Source organism: Fusarium keratoplasticum, chromosome 12, assembly GCF_025433545.1.
Source record: "Fusarium keratoplasticum isolate Fu6.1 chromosome 12, whole genome shotgun sequence".
NCBI lineage: Eukaryota > Fungi > Ascomycota > Sordariomycetes > Hypocreales > Nectriaceae > Fusarium > Fusarium keratoplasticum.
This window is the reverse complement of record NC_070540.1, coordinates 1014073-1031588: the sequence shown is the minus strand read 5'-3', so window position 1 is coordinate 1031588 and position 17516 is coordinate 1014073. Positions and strand designations below refer to the sequence as shown.

The following is a 17516-nucleotide window of genomic DNA, read 5'->3' as shown; positions in this document are numbered from 1 at the left end:
ATACCGTGTTACGCGTACGCGACGCGTCTCACCCACTGAGTTGAGTCACTGAACAAGGGCCACGAGCCAGCCACGTCCAACACAGACTGCACAGTGAGAAAACAGGCGTACAGTCAAGGGACACCTACCTGCACGGTACTGGTCTCTTTGTGCGCTCATCAGCATGCCCAGGCAACCCTACACAACGGGAGGTTATGGGTGAGAGCTGCACCTTCACACGAGCCATGAATAACGCAGTTTAAGTGCACACTCTCTTCTGGAAACATGTGATCGTGGTTTCTAGTTATATTAAAAACCGTAACAGAGAGTCAGAAAACAAATGTACCCCAAAAGTCATTTCTATATGAGCCGTAGGTATCCGTTGAATGTGAGAGGATGAACTCCCACTTCGCCTTTTCATCTTGGACTGTCGTTGAGACCGTCCAGTTCATGAATATGTGTCACCGAAGAAAACATCTCGCCCCCCTCACGCCATTACCATTCCAAGCGACACGCGTTGTTTCCCCATCCCAACCTAAACACCAATACCCAAACATATACTCCGTTTACCAAACCAAGTGTTCAACTAATCTCAAAATCAGGAAGCGAGCTGAAGAGTGAAGAACTATAGCATAACCGGTCGATGAAACTCGGGTCTAGTTCTGGTATTGTCGTTTCTTGTGCCCCTTGCACTACCGTCGAGTCCGCAGGTCTGTTGTTTGCTTGGCCAGATTCACTCGGCGTTGAAGTAGTCAAGGCGATGGATTTCGATAGAGGCTCGGAATTCCACCTGTCCATTGACTCTGAGATGAGAGTTGCGGCGCATGATCGGACGCGGTGGTAAGCAGAATCTGCCAAGTTCCAGGTCCTCTTCAAGTTCTTCAAACAGCCGAGAATCAGCGTGATTCGGTTGTAGTGGTGGTCGAAGCATTCGTCAGAGTGACTATTTGAAGTAGCCAGCTGTATCAAACCGCAGAGAACCAGGGCTGGAATGATGCAAGGAGTATGTTTCTGGATATTCGGACAGAGCGAGATGTAATCCGATATTCGCCTTGAAGCTTCGGTTGCTTTGATGCTGTGCACCAAACGAGTCGAGCTGGACAACGACTGGGCCTGCGCCATAGGCCAGAAGGGATCCTCGTTGCTGCACAAATGAGGGTGATAGCTGCTGCGTGGAAGATGTAGTAACATGCCAGCATACGCAATCATTGCATGTGCTTGGAACATGATCTCGTCGATGTTTCCGTACGAGTCCACGATGTCCAGCTTCTTGGTGGGGAGGTGATTTGACCAACTGACGAGCGCATTCTCGACTGCTTGAAGGTGATCGCGGTGATAGTCTCGTAATCGGTTCAGCACAAGGACCCGTCCCAAGATGCTGATAGCTTCGATCCGATAGCTGAAAGACGAAAAGATAATATCCTCTTCGAAAAGAACCCTCCGCTTAAAGTCGAGAATCCTGCGCGGTTCTGGAATGTCGTGTGTGCCTGTGTAGAGCGACTCTTCGCACGGCAAAGGGACTTCTGGACAGACAGCACTGCAGCGGAAAGAGATGGTCTTTTGAGGAAGTGCCATGATGACGTCGGTGATGAAGAGCTCCCACCATGTCCTCCGCAGACTCTCTGCTTCGATGGATCTCTCAGGGTGTTGAGATGACGCGTAATCTGCGCGATGTAGGCCAATATCAAAGGCGATAGTCGTGCAGTGTGAAAAGGCATCTTGTGCCTCGGTAAGGTCGCCCCGTGAGAATAACACAATTGCGTAGATCAACCATGCTTGAACCATACATGCCGACTTATCCGTGCTGGAAGAAAGCTCCGTAGCAACTTTTGTCTTGAGCTGCTCAGAGGGGCTCAGTTGAACAAAGTGAGATCCCGCAAAGTCGACCACGAGCTGTAGATAAGTGGGATATGCTCGTGAGGTATACATGGATGCCGGGACAAGGATCGGGTGAGCATTGTGAAAGTTCTCGTAGTACATCCGAATGAACCGCTCACTGTCGGTGGGAGGTCTGCTTATCGATGACACTTGACCCTGGTTGCTGAAGTCTTTGGGTCCTAGACCTGGCCAGAGGAGATGATCGGTGCTTATTCCGGAAAAGTACGAGAGGACATTTCCATCTGATGGAGCATCATCTGTCGCTGAAAGGCGAGACGGTTCTGAACGAGGAACCTCTGGCACAGTCGGAGAACTAGCACTGACACTATCATCATCTCCAGGTCCGATTGAAGGTCGAAGCGGCTGAAGTCCTCTCCCGGCGGTAAGATCCCTCGGTTTTCTGCGTCCCCCGCGTCGCGAAGGTTGGTAGTTGCACGGTGTACCGTTCTGGACGCATCGTGAGCAGGTCGGCTTCTTGCCATCGCATTTGAGATGTTGCTTCCTGCACCCGGTGCAAGCGAGAGATGCGAGCCCAGTGCTTTTGGTGATCCTGGGAGCTGCCATTGTGTCTGGGGATGGTGATGGAGTCGTGCCACCTGGTGCGTTCGGGGTTTGAAGGGTCTGATCGGGGGATCGGGGACTTGGCGTGTGGTTTGGTCGCCGAAGCGATGTGATTGGACAATGGGTCGCCGATCAAGCATTCACCGGGCTGGTCGAGAGATAAGCCTCGTTTCTCAACCTTGTTCATCATGCATTCCATTCTTCGTTTAACTTTATATCCTGCATAAGCCCTACAAGTCGCAGTTCTACATCAACTCGAGAGATATGCGATCCCTTTCGCCTACCTCCTCTTATCCAGTTGAGAGCAGCCAAGATCCTAATCATCCTTCCTGGACAAAGCCCTCGTACTCCCAATAAGTCTCAAAACCCAACTTCTCATAAAAGCCCCGGATAAAAACCGAGTCAATGTATATGCCCTCAATTCCCCTCTCTCGTAGATTCTCCATGGCTTTCACCACCATGGCCAAGCCAACGCCTTTGCCTCTTGCGGACTCGCTCACGCCAACGGCGGCGACCAGCCCCGTCTTATCCTTTGACGGCAGTAGCGGCATAAAGGCATAAGTGTCGCTGATAATAGACGAGGAAGAACACATGAATGTCCATCCGATTTGCTCGTTTGTCTCGGGGTCAATGGCTACCAATGCTTCGTGGTGTTGCTTGTAAGCTGCAAGGGCCTCGTAGCCTATGTACCACCTCTGCGCGCGTGTCAGCTTTTGACCATATGCGAAAACACTCAATGACTTACAAAAGTGGCTCGCTGCTTGGTGAGGCACTCTTCCTCGAGTTCTGGAGACCATGTACAAAACTTCACATTGACCTTTGAGATTTTCTCCATGACTTCGGGTGGTGCGATAGGACCCTCGCGGATATCCTTGAAGAGATCTATGGCTGAGTTCTTTTCCATTCGACGGAACCCTATAGATCGGTGAGTATTCCATTCAAAGGCTAACGTGTGTGCATACCTCTGTGGATGAAGAAGTCCTTTACTTCCTGCGGGAAATCGACTGGCATCTGCGGCCAGAACCGGGGAGTTTGGCTTCCAATTTGCAAAGATTTGAGATCCTCTCCGTTGGCCTCCCTCATCGCAGCCTTTGCTTTTTCCAACAATGCAGTACCGAGTCCCTTTCCTCGATGCTCAGGCAGCACACCAAGGACATCTATCTGACCAACACCGGCTGATAGATAGGCAATAACAAAGCCATTCTCGTGGATATAGTGATGGCCGGGGACGATACGCAGAAACTTTTCCAGTCGCTGTCGCTCAACTGGCCACGTTGGGAAGATGATGTCCCACATGTGAGACAACTTTTCAAAGTCTTCGTCAGAGCTTGAAAACTCCCTGATGTCATACTTGACAGGGTTGTCGGTTTGTTCGGCCATTTTGAAGGGCGGGGGTCTTGATCCTTCGCGCAAAAGATGTTAAAGTGATGGGAAAGCCAAAGCCCGTTTATTTGACTTTATTCAGAGGAGACTGGGGCTTCTATAATAACCTAATCGTATCGATCGTCTATCAGATGTTAATTGATGAAGAGGGATACTGTAAGGCAGAAGCGGTTGGGACGTGGCCTGATGATCCTGTTGGCGCGTAAGCGAGCGTGGCGAAGTGCGTACACCGCCGCGCGTTAGAGCTCGAAGGATCCAACTGCTGGTCCTTTTGCACATGTATATCGCATTCGCAATCATGCCTGACCTGGGAAGGCGACTGGACTAGCATACGAATGGCCGACAATTGCGTCATTGCTTCTTATTATCAGGGCCATCTAATCTCGCCCTTGACCCTCTTAACCCTTCCATACAGTGTTACAGTGTCCCATTGGGCCATTATCGAAAGTTCAAAAGCGCCAAGTTACAAATATTAAATCCCAAACTATCTCGCTCAGTACCCTACCCAGAACCAAAAATCCATTACACATCAAAAACCGCGGATGTATTATACAATGTGAAAGTCGTGATGCGCATGCTCATCCGCCACTTCGGTCTTCTCCCGGCATGAACCAGGAGGTCGAATTGGAAGTAAAACCTGAGCCGAGAGTAGCTGCCTAGTCAAGTCGTCCGTCTCATTTGAGGTCACCGCAGTGTTTTCGACGCCACTTGATGGTGGAAAGGGGAGATCTCTCCCGTCGAGCGGGAAAAGATTATTCGCCTTGAGCCAGTCGTCATTGGCAAACTTGGACAAGTAGTTCCTGATGCCGTCGGGCATGACAACAACCACCTTGTCACCCTCCTTGAAATCAAAGTCCTTGACAGCCTTAAACATGGCGGCCATCGCTGCGCCGGAGCTTCCGCCTACCAAGAGTCCTTCTTCAGCAATAAGGCGTCTCGCAAGATAGAAAGACTCTCGATCAGTCGTCTTGTACCACTTGTCCACGATGTTTCGATCCAGGACACCAGGGACAAATTCGCCGCCGATGCCTTCAACCTGGTGCGGCTCGTGTAGATGATCTTTGTTGAGAGAATCTGGGGCTGCCAAGATGCTTCCTTGTGGGTCAGCACCGATAGCTTTGATGTTCTTGTTGTGTTTCTTCAAACCCCTCGCGAGTCCGGTGATGGTGCCTCCTGTTCCTGCACCGGCGACGATGGCGGTAACTTTACCCTTCGTTTGTCTCCAAATCTCTTGGGCAGTTGTGTCCTCGTGTGCTTGGGGATTGTCGGGGTTCCCGAATTGCCCGAGGATATGGGCGTTCGGAAGAACTGATTGAAGCCACGCGGCGAGTTGATGATGTGACTCGGGACTGTCCCAAGCTGCATCATCAGGTGTTCGAATGATTTTGGCTCCCAGGGCGCGAAGAATTGTCACCTTTTCAAGTGACATCTTGCTCGGAAGGGTAATGATGGTCTTGTAGCCCTTCAAAACTGCAATAAGAGCCAGTCCGATGCCACTATATCAAGTTAATAAGCCGCAGAGAGCTTAGGGAAGGGTCACTCACGTATTTCCACTAGTCGGTTCAATCAAGGTATCACCGGGCTTGATCTTCCCAGCCTTCTCGGCCTCTTCAATCATGCGCAGTGCCACGCGGTCCTTGGTGCTCCCTCCCAAATTAAAGAACTCGGCCTTGACCAAAACCTCACATTTGATGCCTAAAGCTTTCGGTAGCTTGTTGAGGCGGATAAGGGGAGTTTCTCCGATCAAGTCGATAGCATTGGAGATGCTATTGGCGGGTGTGGATGCTTCAGGGGCGAGGGACGACATCTTCATGGGTGGGAGTGGTATGGCTGTCTTGTGTAAAGATGCAGAAGATAAGAGGAAGTATGGGCTTTGATATTGAGAGAAAGATGACAGTAGAATCGGCGAGTTTAAATAACACAAAGACATCACATGTTGTTTGAATCGTGATGTTACTAGGTTCGCTCAGTCGCCGACAGAGCATTCGCCGATGGTCGCCAGACCACCGCGGGCGGAGCCGAAAGAGCGGTCGCTGAACTCAAATAGTCTGACAGCCAGCCACTTTTGACTGTCACTCCAATATAGGATTACTAGGTTAGTTAGTCCTGAGAGCCAAGACGCGGCATAAAAGGCGTGGACATCATGATATTTAGGTGATGGCCCATTGTATCGCTCAGAGTTTTTCGGCTTAATGCAAAACTTACATTGGAATATAGCCCCGTTGCTATTGTGGCTAGGTTTTCGCAATTGAGGAGGCTGGTAGATCATCGGATCGACAATAACTCAAGCTTATTTTTGACTTATCTCAGAGAGCTCAGCTGGTAAAACTCAGCCATCTGCGTCTCGTTCTGGTTATAATCAAGGCCGAGCAGACCGTGAACCTACAGCATGTGATATCAACAACAGATTTACGGGAGATTAGACTTTGATAACTTGACAAGAAACTTAATTCACTTTCCACTTTCACAAAGTACCTAGTGAGTTGAGTACGCGATGATGTATGGTTGAGATGAAGATAGGATGAAGGAGCCACCCTGTACCCAAGGAAAAGATAAGCCGGAGTTTTCGTAAATCCGCACCCATCCAAATTGGACATGGATTCAACCGGCGCTGTTGAGAGCTAAGAAAGGCCTAGCGTTTCGACTTGGTGGCTCCTCACGGCCAAGAGACTCCCTGCTTCGTCCAAACTTGGACCTGCGATACCAGACTAACTTGTTTACATTTTAACCCCTCAGCACCAAGATGACTGTGTTTGATATCGACGAGGAAGATAATCTTGCCCGTATGCGGCGAGGGGATCTGTACTATGCTTTCACGCCGCAGCTTGTGGCTGCTCGGAAGCGCTGCAAGCAGGCCCTTGCGCGACTTAACACGGCGGGGGAGTTGACCCGTAGAGAAATTGCAGAGCATTGGAAAGAGTAAATGAATTGTATTCATGCAAATCGCTGGAGTTTCTGACAAAGACTAGCATCACCAACGATGAGCGCCCTTTACCCCCACCTGCTGCAACAGAAGACGAGGACGATGCTGTCTTGCACGAATACCCCTGGATAGAGCGTCCCATCAACATTGACTATGGGACAAACGTCAAAGTTGGAAGTGGCGTTTTCATAAACTTCAACTGCACTATGATTGATACCTGCACTATATCGATCGGAGCCCGTACCCTTGTTGGTCCCAACGTCTCCTTCTTCAGTGGCACCCACCCCCTTGATCCTGATCTGCGCGATGGAACGAACGGACCTGAGCTGGGCCGTCCCGTGATTATTGGCGAAGACTGCTGGATAGGAGGAAGTGCCATGATCCTGCCTGGCGTCACGGTTGGAGATGGATGCACTATCGGAGCTGGGAGTGTTGTAACAAAGGCACGTGAGACGCTTCTTAGCAGCGAAGCTCATGCTAATAAGTTTGTCTAGGATGTTCCGGCGTACCATGTTGTTGCCGGAAACCCGGCCAAGATTATACGCAAGATAGAACGCAAGCACAAGGCCGAACAAGAAGCCAAGCAAAAGACTTAGGGGGCGTAGAATGCCTTATCTCGAGGAGCAGGTTTGACAAGGAGTATTTAGGCAAAGCCGAGACACCACCGAAGTGTAAGCTCTTGGGCGGGAGCGTATTCTGAGCGAATGGACGAAATCTAGCTCGTGATCCCATGTTTCTCCTCGCTCTTTGCAGATAGTAAACGAGGATTGACTCCGTCAGCGTCCCAAGTCAGTTCAATGAGAAAATTGCCAGATAAGAATTTATAGAAGGTATAGGAATTTTTGATTAATTGGACAGTATATTGCTTTTTGATCAAACATAATTTACACCCATTACTAGTTTTATGAAAGTTTTATTCCGCCGCTGTAACCTACATGGCTGCCTTACTCAAGGTATTAGAATTACATGCCCTCTAATAGCATCGTCATTATTCTCATTTTTAATAATGAATCCGCAAGTGACGATTAGTCAGAACAGCAATAAAAACAGTCATAAATACGTAACGGCATTAAAGCCCAACATCATCCAACGCCGTAGCCTAAGCATTACTCTTATGGCGATCTTCCATGTGCCTCTCACGGTTCCATCTTCGAACGAAGCTGCGCCCGCATACTTCGCATTTGTACAAAGGCCTGTCGCTATTTTTATGCACTCGATGGGTTTCACGCTCATGTATCAAGAGGGAAGCGGTGGAAGAGAACACAGCGCCTTCGCACGAGGCAACTTTGCATTGAGACGGATGATTCAGATGAGACTCCACAAATTTGCTGCACATCTAAGTCAGTGGCCCCTTCTGCTAGATGATCGCTGTAATGCCACTTACTCGTAGGTTGCTTTCGACTTTTCTGGCTGGTGGTTGCAGCTTGGCTGACCTTCACACGGACAATGGTAAAAGCCGTCTTCGTGAGGAGCTGGATCCGCGAATGGATCCATTGGATTGTGGTCCTCTGAGTTGAGGTCGAAAATGCCAGTTTGACTAGGTTGGCCAAGTTAGCTTGTGAGTCAATGAAGTACAGCGAGGGGAGACAAACTACCCCCGATCAACGGATTGCACATCAATAATTGGGAAGGACAAAGAGGATGCAAAAAAATCCCGAGATGGAGAGCCTGCGGAAACTTTCCCGCCATTTCCATCCCCATCCTCATCTTCGCTCTCTTTAAGATCATTGTCGGAATCGTATCCACTAGGGAGAGCCGCGAGTGAGATTTCTTCCATGTGGCTAGACAAGTGATGGATTATGGCAGTCTTTCCCTCGCCAGTCTCTTCGTGGCAGAGGGAACACTGAAAAGAACTCCAGGCAGGCCGAAAGCAATGATCAAACTCAAGGTGTTCAATCCAGTCTTCGCGAGAAACGAAAGACTCGTTGCTGAAGCCGCACGCAGCATCGTGGCAAATCCAAGGTCGGAGGTCTCGCCAAAGGTGTTTCCTGATCATAGTATATTAGCAAGATCTACTTTGACCATCATTATCAGTGGGAAATACCCACTTCCACGCAGAGTTGTTCTTTATCGAAACACTGCGACCGCAAGCCAGGCACTCGAACGGCACACCAGACTTAGCCCCCTCAGGAAGCGGCGGTACGCGAACAGCAAGATCCTCGCTCTGGCCATAGGTCATAAGCGTCTCTGCGTAGATGCTGCCGGTTGCTAGAGAAGTTCCAAGGGCTGAGTCGCGATACCGTACGCTGCCGGAAATGCGACTGGCTGTCTCGTCATGTTGCTGCTGCTTGATGAGATTTTCCCTCTTCTCCTCCTGAATTTTCCGGAAGCGGTCCAGACTGGCCCTGGCCAGTTTTTCAACTAGATTGGCTTGTGTCTGAGGAAAGCGTTGCAAGATGCGGTCCCCGTAGGGTTGGTATGCCTCCCATGTTATCTGGAGGGACACTAGAGTAGCATCTTCGGGCTGCTTTGGCCGTTCAACGAATGGTGAATCGATGAGGGGGCCTAGATCACGCAGACATTGGATGTTGGTTTTAAGGTCCGCTAAAAGCTCATCAAAATCCCTAGAATCCGAAATCGTGGACTCATGGCTCGAATCATCACTTCTGTCGGACCCGGCATCAGAAGTCGAATCTGGATCAGCCCTAGTCTCCTAATTTGAGCCACCTTGATGGCCCTCTTGTAGCAATGCTTCTGCCTCATAAAATGCGGTTCTGAGGCTCGATACCTGGGCGCTGTACTCGTCACTGAGACCCATGACGACTAGGGGCCGCTTGAAGGTGGCGAAGTAGCCATGCCGGAAGACTCTGTACTTAACGTACAAGATCCTTAGAGATTGTGAAAGATAATAACGAAGAGGATATTCAGATTGAGCAAAAGCCTTTCTGCAGAGGGTGGCATTTGCAATGGAATGAATGAACAGAACAGGATCTTTCGAGGAGGCTGTGCAGTTAAGGTGTACGGCAGTGTAGCAAGGCAGTCTGGAATCAGGGTGCCATTAAAAGGCACCATAGTTCTTCTGCTCTATTATATGGCATGAGTCAAGGAAAATTTTGGTACCTCCTTTACGGGTTGGGCTCTGCGTTGGGAGCAATCCAGCTGGGCTGTGTATACGTGGCAGTCCAATGTTGTGTAACACACCCCCTCAGCAGGAGGCAATTGCCAAGCCTGGCAAGGCTTTCACATCCTCCATTCTGGCTTTATGAGGGGGTCCCTCGCGGTTTCTTCATTCCCATCACCCAACGTCCGTCGACATTCGACAGCCTTCGCTCTGCTCATGGCCGACTTAGCTTTGGGCGCGATTGGCGTCGTCCCGGTCGTTGAGTTTGTTTTCAAGTCTTTCAAGGGCCTCTACAAAAACTTGAAGACCTTCAAGGAGTACGCTCGAGAAGCAGAGCGAATTCGGCGACAGTTGGAGGTGCAGGAAGCCATCTTCAAGAATGAATGGAAGATCCTGAGGACCGTTTTCTTGCCCACGGCAGACGATAGCAATGCCCTGGACATTGCGCTAACCATGCTCCTAGAGCGAGCATCCAGGCGACACAACACAAAGACTGCGAGAGATCCAGGACCGTCTGAAGGTTACCTTCCGAAGCAAGACATGGTCTGAGAGCATCGAGAAGCTGAGGCGCTCCATAGGCAACCTAAGCACACTCAGGGCACAACTCGAAAAGCTTGGAAAGCCGGCGAGACACGAGTTGTCTGTGGAGGGGAAGACTCGTGAACGGTATCTCATGGAGTGGCGGGGCTCAGTGAGTGTTCTGAGAGCTTCAAGGGCACTGCACGAAGCCCTCGTCGACGCTTGGAAGTGTGGCCATGCGGATCACACGAGGCACTTATTTCGTCTCTTCATCGAAACCAATCAGGTTGACGACGAAACCCAGATGAGGCTTACTATCATGTACCTCAACCGCATGTAGGTGGCTCTAGAGTCTGGATTGGTGCAACTGCACGTTCGATCTTCTATACTCCAATTGGACTTCGGCGCTTCGAGGATGCCCTTGACACCCCCAGACGAGGAACATCAAGGGATGTCGAAGAGACGAAAGGTCGTTCGATTTGAGGAGCCAACTGTGAAGCAGACCGTCGGCCACCAGGCTCAAGAGTTCGAGCACAAAGCAGGGAGCCAGCTGATCCATCAGACGTCCCGCGATCTTCGGTCGTCAGGCGACATTTGCTTCAAACTGACAGGCACGCCACCCACCCAGAACGCGTCGTCAAGTGAATCGGCGCCGCACTGCTTCGGGCATCTTGACTGCACTCGGCAGAGAGACAACTTTTGTCATACTTTCTATCCAAGCTGTCCCGAAACTAGTCGTCGTCACACTGAACGCAGTCCGATGGCGCTTGACGAAATCATCAAGACCAGCAGGAGAGACCTAATCAACCCCATTGATAAACTGAGACTGGCACGAATGCTTGTATCCGCGGCGCTCAAGTTCTACTCAACTCCATGGCTTAACGACATCTGGCAGCTCGGAGATCTGTTCGTGTCAGTAGATGACATAGAAGACCTCTCGCAGTCAATTCACAACATGCACCTCTCCGCTGAGCTTGGAAAGACACGATTGGTACAAATGGAAGACGTCCAGAAGTCAAGACACCGAACTCCCAGGCAGCCGAAAGTGATATAAGAGACGATGAGGAAATTCGATGCAACATCAAATGTCGGCCGCTGTGGAGTCTTGGAGTGGCACTGGTGCAGATTGACCACTGGGAGAAGATTGACTTGGGCGACGCTCTCGCGGTTCGTAAAGCGGCGGCGAGGACGTCTCAGATCTCCCCCAAGTATCGGGATCTGACGCAGCAATGTCTGGAATGCGATTTTGGGCGATGCCGAGGCCAAGATCTGTCAAGATCTCCTCTGCATCAGACTGTGTACAAGGTGGTTCTTGGTGAGCTGGATCGCCTGCTGTCGCTTAAGGAACAAGAGATGAGCCCAATGCAGGTCTCGGATGAGGGTGATCTTTAACATTCCACAGCAACGCAAGGTGATGAAGTAGAATATAGGAACTGAACACGTATATTATAAGTGATCCCTCTATCGTGTATCAACTTATGTTCAAAAACTTGCGTGTTGTACTGAAGCCTAGTCGCGATAGGACAGGGGCTTGGAGCAGCTCCCTTCAACAATCTCCTCACCCTCACTCATAGACGTAGCAGAACATCCCTTCTGTCGTCGACATGAGCTCACCCAGCGCCACCTCCTTCCCTTCGGCGACGTAGCCCAAATTCTGAAGGTCAAAGATGGTTGCGTTCTGATGCGGCTCGTACAAGTCATACATCGTTATCGGGCCATTCACCGCAGTCGATACGTTCGCTGCACGCACGTCCGGGTCCAGCATCTGCCACATCCACCAGACTCGATCAATATTCGTATGGTGCGCCCAAAAAGCCGGCTCCCCGGGGCTCACCCAGAAATCCCGGCCTGGGTCCCCGCCCAGGGAGTGATGCGCGCCTGGGTGGATTCCGATCTCGCGAGTTCCCCACGCACCCGACATTACTGTCTGGAACGTCCATATATCGCTAGTGTCCCGGATGAGCGTGAGAACGCTCGTCTCGTTAACATATCGATGCAATATTTCGGAGCTGAGGTCACGCTTCAGGCAGCGGGGGTTGTACTTGTATCCTTCACCAGAAGTATCGGTCTTGTTGCCGATAAGGGCGAGTCCGACGGGGCCGAGGTTAACAGTGATGTTGGCAAAAGGCCCACTGGTAACGCAACCGCCGCCTGAGCCGTGAGGGAGAACTAACATATGGATGTTAGTGCCCTTTCTGAGCCTCCTGTTGGTCGAGGGAAAGGGGGCAGTTGGGGATGCGTTCGACTTACCGACTTCCATGTTGGGCCATTGCCAATTAACAACAATCACGTCCGAGTCTGTGTAATTAAGCGGCGCTCCATTGCCTGACAGAGAGGTTGCCGACCCGTCGAAAACCTCTGACTTCTCAAAGGTCTCCTTCTCCGTTTTCGTCCAGTCCCCTGACCACCTTTTGTTAGCAAGCTCGGTCAAGGAAAAATTCTCGCGGCCACCCTGAAGAGATTCTCTGGCTCCTGAATGTATCTCTCAAGGGCGAGGCCATTTTTTATGCAGAGGAAAGAACGTACAGTAAGGGAAGGGGCCGGTGTAGCCGCAATCGTTGCGTAGTGCCTGCTCCATCTCCCAGATATACCACCGGTGCCACCCGAGGAAATTCGCATTCAAGTGGATCATCTCCGTCTGGTTAATGTGCGTTACGACCCAGTCATCATATCGCGACTTAGCTCCAGGAGCGAGATCCGACGGAGTCTTGGCTGGTAGATCCATCAGACACTTCAACGCATCTGTGTAAGCGATCTTCTCATCGCTAGTGAGACTCTCGAACAACTTTCGAACCCTCACGTTGTCCTTGGTGCATTTAGTCGAGTTACCAATTCGCGACAGGGCTACCTCGCGCGCATGCGAGTTGAAATCAGCCAGTGTCGCGTTGCCCGCGTCGAAGCTAGACGTGGCTGTGGTTTCCTGCTTCAAGCTGAGGGCTCGATGGAAAATGTCATGGTTGGTAGCCGCTAATCCGGGAAGGATGGCGTAGAACAAAAGTTTGAACTGCATATTCAACTTCCTTCCTGAGGAAGGGGGAATAAAATGGGGGTTGAGGGTAGTTTAGCTTGTAAGAAATATAAATGAGATACTCGTGTTGGAAGATCAAGATTTCCTAGCGCCATTGCAAAGGATTTTATACTTGTGAACCTCTACAGAGCGGTATTGCGATCCTCACTTCATCTAGCAGGTTGAGGCTGGTCGTCTGGTCGGATTATTCGAGATCGGAAGCAGATCCAAAATTCTCCGTGTTTACTCAGTATCTAGCATAATCAGCCACTACATGTTTAATTTTAGCTAATTTTACCCACCCTAATACCGTATTCTGAGACATTGGAATGTAAGCGGTGCTTTTCAGTATTCGCTAAATAGTATTTTTAACATTCTTATTAATGGGACGTTGTGAGGGCCGGGGGCCAGGACTGGGTCGAGACACAGTCTAGGTAGTACAATGTTGTCAGCGGAAGATATGATGTCCCAAGTTCCGACCCGCCGAAACTAGCCAAACCAGGTACACGGCTCACCACAGTTTCATCCAAGACTCCCGCCTTTGCCTTGATTTAAAATTGCATTTCGACTAGATTACGTATCACTCTGTAGAGTCCACGCTGCTAAATTTAGCCAGATATCATCACATAGGTCTTGTTCTTATGGCCTGGCGTGATGAGCTTGATGGAGATGCTCAAGAGCCAGGGCCATGCACCGGATAGTCACCTCGCCAAACGGTCGAATCGAAGATGAGAGTATTGCCTAAGTACCAAGAAACTTCGTGTTCGCCTCTATGGCTGACTAGATACTGACGGAACAGAATGTTATCCTGGGAGAGAAGCTGCATTACTCAATGCAAATTTGGGCCTTAAGGTGCACTCTCGGCTGTTGAGTCCGAGACGCAAGTCTGCACTAACATCAAAACAGGAATGCACTTCGTGGTTATTGGGGTCTTGGTGCAAACGGGTTAGAACAAAGAGAGACCAGAAGAGCCTCAAGGAGCCCTGTATGAATCAAGGCACATTTTGCCAGCCAGTGAAAAGGCTTAACTTGAGAACCTGCATCAGCGAGTGACAGAAAAGACCAAAAGGACTATCATACAAGTAAAAGATAAATCACTCCAAGAAGAGAAAACTAATTGTCAAGATTGACGGAGATCAGGCTGGCTCAATTGTACTAAGCGGAATATCGCACCAACGCTGCGGATCAGACTGCCAGGCTCGGCGAGCCCTTCGCCCTCCCCTTATCACCGGGACATTGACGGGACTCGGGCTGCCTGCGGGGACCTGGCAAAAGTCTCCATTCAGTTGGACAAAAGGGTTATCATAATGTGCCATCCCATCATGCTGTCCAGTGGAGGACGGATTTGGGCTATCGCGTAGCCGCGGAGTAACCAGACACAGATTGTGAAAACATCACATCTCCACCATCCAAGCAGACATGTCGGCGCGACGAGAGAAACTGGTAGAAGACTCTTTTTATTGGAGGAGCAAGTCTAGCCGACCATCACACTCTATGGTCGGGCGAGCAACAACTGCATTATTGGCTCTCAGATGTCTGCGTCTGTCCACATCACCAGGCCGTCACACAGGATATCGGTCACAATGCAGTGACGTCGAATTTTATCTTGCTATTCTATCTATTGCCATCAATAACCCCCGAGAGCATAGATTTCTTCTTACAGACAACACATATGCACCATCATCTCGCAGCCATGGTTGCCTCGAAACCCACTCTTATCTCATCAGCGGCTTACAACAACCTTCCGCATATTTCAATTGTTACCGATGCTCCAGACAATTTCTTCTTATCATCAATGACGTCTCCGAAAGAGCACATCAGCCACAACAGGACACAGGCGCGCACGCGACAGACCTTGCTGACCGTCGATCTCTGTTGGTAAGACACGGCGTGCCCAAGGGCGTTCCAGTCCGACTGACCCACAAGCACACTTTGACGCCTACGATAACGATGTCATGGCGTTTAAGCAGGCGACCGCGGTGCCATTTGGAAACATCCTAGCCATGCGCCTGGAGTCCCGAGACTCGTCAGGCCTTCGCGGAGCCAACTACTTCGTTGGCCAAGAGGGCTCCCTTCAGGCGTACGAGTTCGTACGCAGACTGAGACGTGACTGACATGACCAAGTACCCCGCTTTCGTGGGCGAGTTCCGCTCCTTGATTGCCAAACGAGGCTTGCAATGCAATTTCAGACTCAAGCTACAGACCGACTGGGAGGCACCCTTCCGGGCAGAGTTTGAATTCCCGTGCGAGCACAGCACCATGATCATTCCCAGGGGCTTGCCGGTGCCTGACGGAACTGCTGGGGCCAATGTTATCACGGAGTGGAGCGCCGAGGATAGAGAAGATTGAGACACGAAGAGAAAGAGCATAAGAGGATCTAATTATTGAATAGTATATAATATTTACTTTTGACTCTCCTTCAACTTAGCCGCTTGCTTTCCTTTCTGAGCAACCCATGACTTATAGTGATCGTCCAATGTCTCGGTCAGTGGGCGGTATGATATTCCAAGCTCCTTGACACCCCGTTCATTATCAACGGAGAACCGTATTCCAAGATTGGCGCGCATCCATTTGGGTGTCAAGCCAAATAGAGGCCCTACGATTCGCACCAGTGGAGTTGGTAGCAAGTGACGGGGAAGGGTCCATGGATGCTCGGCATGCGATCGGACGTGCTTGGAGATCTCGATAAATCTTGCCATCTGACTGTCAGTGATAATATATCTCCCACTCGCAGATGCGTTCTCTGCCGCTCTGATATGCGCTGTGACGACCTCCCTCACGTCAACGGTGCAGAAGTTCAAATCGGGCACGCCAAACCAAAGCTGTCCGCTAAACAGTTCATCCAGCAAGAAGAGGCTCCCAGAATCGGACCCAGTTGTCAGTGACGGCCCAAGAACTAGTCCCGGGCAGATGACAACCATATCCCAGCGTGATTGAGCCTTCTGGATTTTCCACGCTTCCTTCTCGGCAAGGACTTTAGAATAGTGGTATGGGTTATGAGTAGCAGAGCTTGATTCATTGAAGTAGCTCTCATGTAGGATGTTATCCTTCATGCTTCTTACGTCAATATAGTCCCCAAAAATTGCGCCAACTGAGGTCTGTCAGTGAACTGAAACAACCCTAGGCTTGCAAAACTTGGCTTCTTACTAGTCGATGTCAAGACAACCCTTTTGACGCTTTCCGTGCTGTTGATGCTGTTCAACACATTTCGGGTTCCCTGTAGAGCGGGCTCGACCATCTCTTTCTGTCCATCCTTGATCTTTTCGGCCATCAGAAACGGGGAAGCAACATGATGAACTACCGAGCAGCCTTGCATGGCAGTCTCAAACGAGCCTGGCTTTAGTAGATCTGCTTCGAAGAGCTCTAGCTTTCTGGGATATTTCTCTTGCAACCCTCGCAGCGGTTGGACTTTTGGGACATTGTTCAAGCTCCGTACAGTAGTACGCACCGCATATCCGGCTTCCAGGAGCTGATAGACGAGATGGATGGCGATAAAGCCGCTGCCGCCAGTGATCAAGTGTGTCTGCGATGCCATTCTTCCCAGGTGTAAGTGTCGTAAAGTGTCAAAGAGCCACCTATTACATCTCTTTAGTGCCAGAGAATCAAGACATATCAGCAGATATATGTGGCTGCCATACGCTCGGTGTCCGCGGGACAAGAGGAGAACGCACCAGGATTTTACTAATCGGAAGTTGAAATCAAACCAGGCGTCCGTCGGCCATTCTAATTCGCCAATTCATACAACTGACAGGGGGGTAATCCAGCTTTAGCTTGCTTCACAGTGAAACCCCAGCATTCTCAACATTCAACCCCGCATCTGCGGCGTCCGCGGATGGCCGTGCTAGGTCACTTGGATGATAGGGAGATGTTTTATGTCTTCAGCATCCTTACTCGCGAGGATCCATCAAGGCCATCTTGCCAAGTACCTTTGATGCGCCGACCCAGCAGTGACGAAAAATCCTTTAGATATCATTATTCTGGCCGAAGGTATCAGATTCAGTAGGTGATTTGTCGATGCATCAGCCTAGCAAAAGCTCGAGCACCTTGAAGATGACCCTGGAGCCAGTATAACAAGCAATGAAGCCCTAGAGGAATACATCCGTTTGACTGTATCTAACTTTACCACCCAGCTGGGTCCTGCAAAATGGGCAGCCGCGAGGAAGGCGGTGTTGTTGATGCAGAGCTCAAAGTCTATGGAGTAGAAG

General features: G+C 50.3%; 7 protein-coding genes and 1 pseudogene across 8 annotated transcripts, besides 1 other annotated feature; 2 read left to right on the top strand and 6 right to left on the bottom strand.

The window, feature by feature from the left end:
* Positions 1-561: 561 nt before the first annotated feature.
* NCS57_01394200 (Zn(2)-C6 fungal-type domain-containing protein) lies at positions 562-2421 on the bottom strand (the record flags this gene model as incomplete). The annotated part of the gene is made up of 1 exon (XM_053063560.1): positions 562-2421. The coding sequence occupies one exon, from the start codon at positions 2419-2421 to the stop codon at positions 562-564; it is 1860 nt and encodes a 619-aa protein (XP_052906893.1).
* Positions 2422-2738: 317 nt separating this feature from the next.
* On the bottom strand, positions 2739-3798 carry NCS57_01394100 (uncharacterized protein; the record flags this gene model as incomplete). Its single annotated transcript, XM_053063559.1, has 3 exons — positions 2739-3113; positions 3164-3333; positions 3381-3798. The coding sequence occupies 3 exons, from the start codon at positions 3796-3798 to the stop codon at positions 2739-2741; spliced, it is 963 nt and encodes a 320-aa protein (XP_052906892.1).
* Positions 3799-4348: 550 nt separating this feature from the next.
* NCS57_01394000 (PALP domain-containing protein) lies at positions 4349-5608 on the bottom strand (the record flags this gene model as incomplete). The annotated part of the gene is made up of 2 exons (XM_053063558.1): positions 4349-5297; positions 5346-5608. The coding sequence occupies 2 exons, from the start codon at positions 5606-5608 to the stop codon at positions 4349-4351; spliced, it is 1212 nt and encodes a 403-aa protein (XP_052906891.1).
* A 936-nt stretch (positions 5609-6544) lies between these two features.
* NCS57_01393900 (Mac domain-containing protein) lies at positions 6545-7320 on the top strand (the record flags this gene model as incomplete). The annotated part of the gene is made up of 3 exons (XM_053063557.1): positions 6545-6720; positions 6771-7167; positions 7219-7320. The coding sequence occupies 3 exons, from the start codon at positions 6545-6547 to the stop codon at positions 7318-7320; spliced, it is 675 nt and encodes a 224-aa protein (XP_052906890.1).
* A 784-nt stretch (positions 7321-8104) lies between these two features.
* On the bottom strand, positions 8105-9530 carry NCS57_01393800 (annotated as a pseudogene). Its single transcript has 3 exons — positions 9392-9530; positions 8773-9229; positions 8105-8261 (listed from the first exon to the last, which is right to left on the bottom strand).
* Positions 8105-9530: a sequence feature.
* A 471-nt stretch (positions 9531-10001) lies between these two features.
* On the top strand, positions 10002-11696 carry NCS57_01393700 (uncharacterized protein; the record flags this gene model as incomplete). Its single annotated transcript, XM_053063556.1, has 4 exons — positions 10002-10187; positions 10249-10476; positions 10645-11295; positions 11340-11696. The coding sequence occupies 4 exons, from the start codon at positions 10002-10004 to the stop codon at positions 11694-11696; spliced, it is 1422 nt and encodes a 473-aa protein (XP_052906889.1).
* Positions 11697-11868: 172 nt separating this feature from the next.
* On the bottom strand, positions 11869-13314 carry NCS57_01393600 (uncharacterized protein; the record flags this gene model as incomplete). Its single annotated transcript, XM_053063555.1, has 3 exons — positions 11869-12473; positions 12555-12704; positions 12831-13314. 3 exons carry the CDS (start codon positions 13312-13314, stop codon positions 11869-11871), a joined length of 1239 nt encoding a protein of 412 aa, XP_052906888.1.
* Positions 13315-15713: 2399 nt separating this feature from the next.
* On the bottom strand, positions 15714-16846 carry NCS57_01393500 (Epimerase domain-containing protein; the record flags this gene model as incomplete). Its single annotated transcript, XM_053063554.1, has 2 exons — positions 15714-16402; positions 16459-16846. The coding sequence occupies 2 exons, from the start codon at positions 16844-16846 to the stop codon at positions 15714-15716; spliced, it is 1077 nt and encodes a 358-aa protein (XP_052906887.1).
* Between the last annotated feature and the right edge of the window lie 670 nt (positions 16847-17516).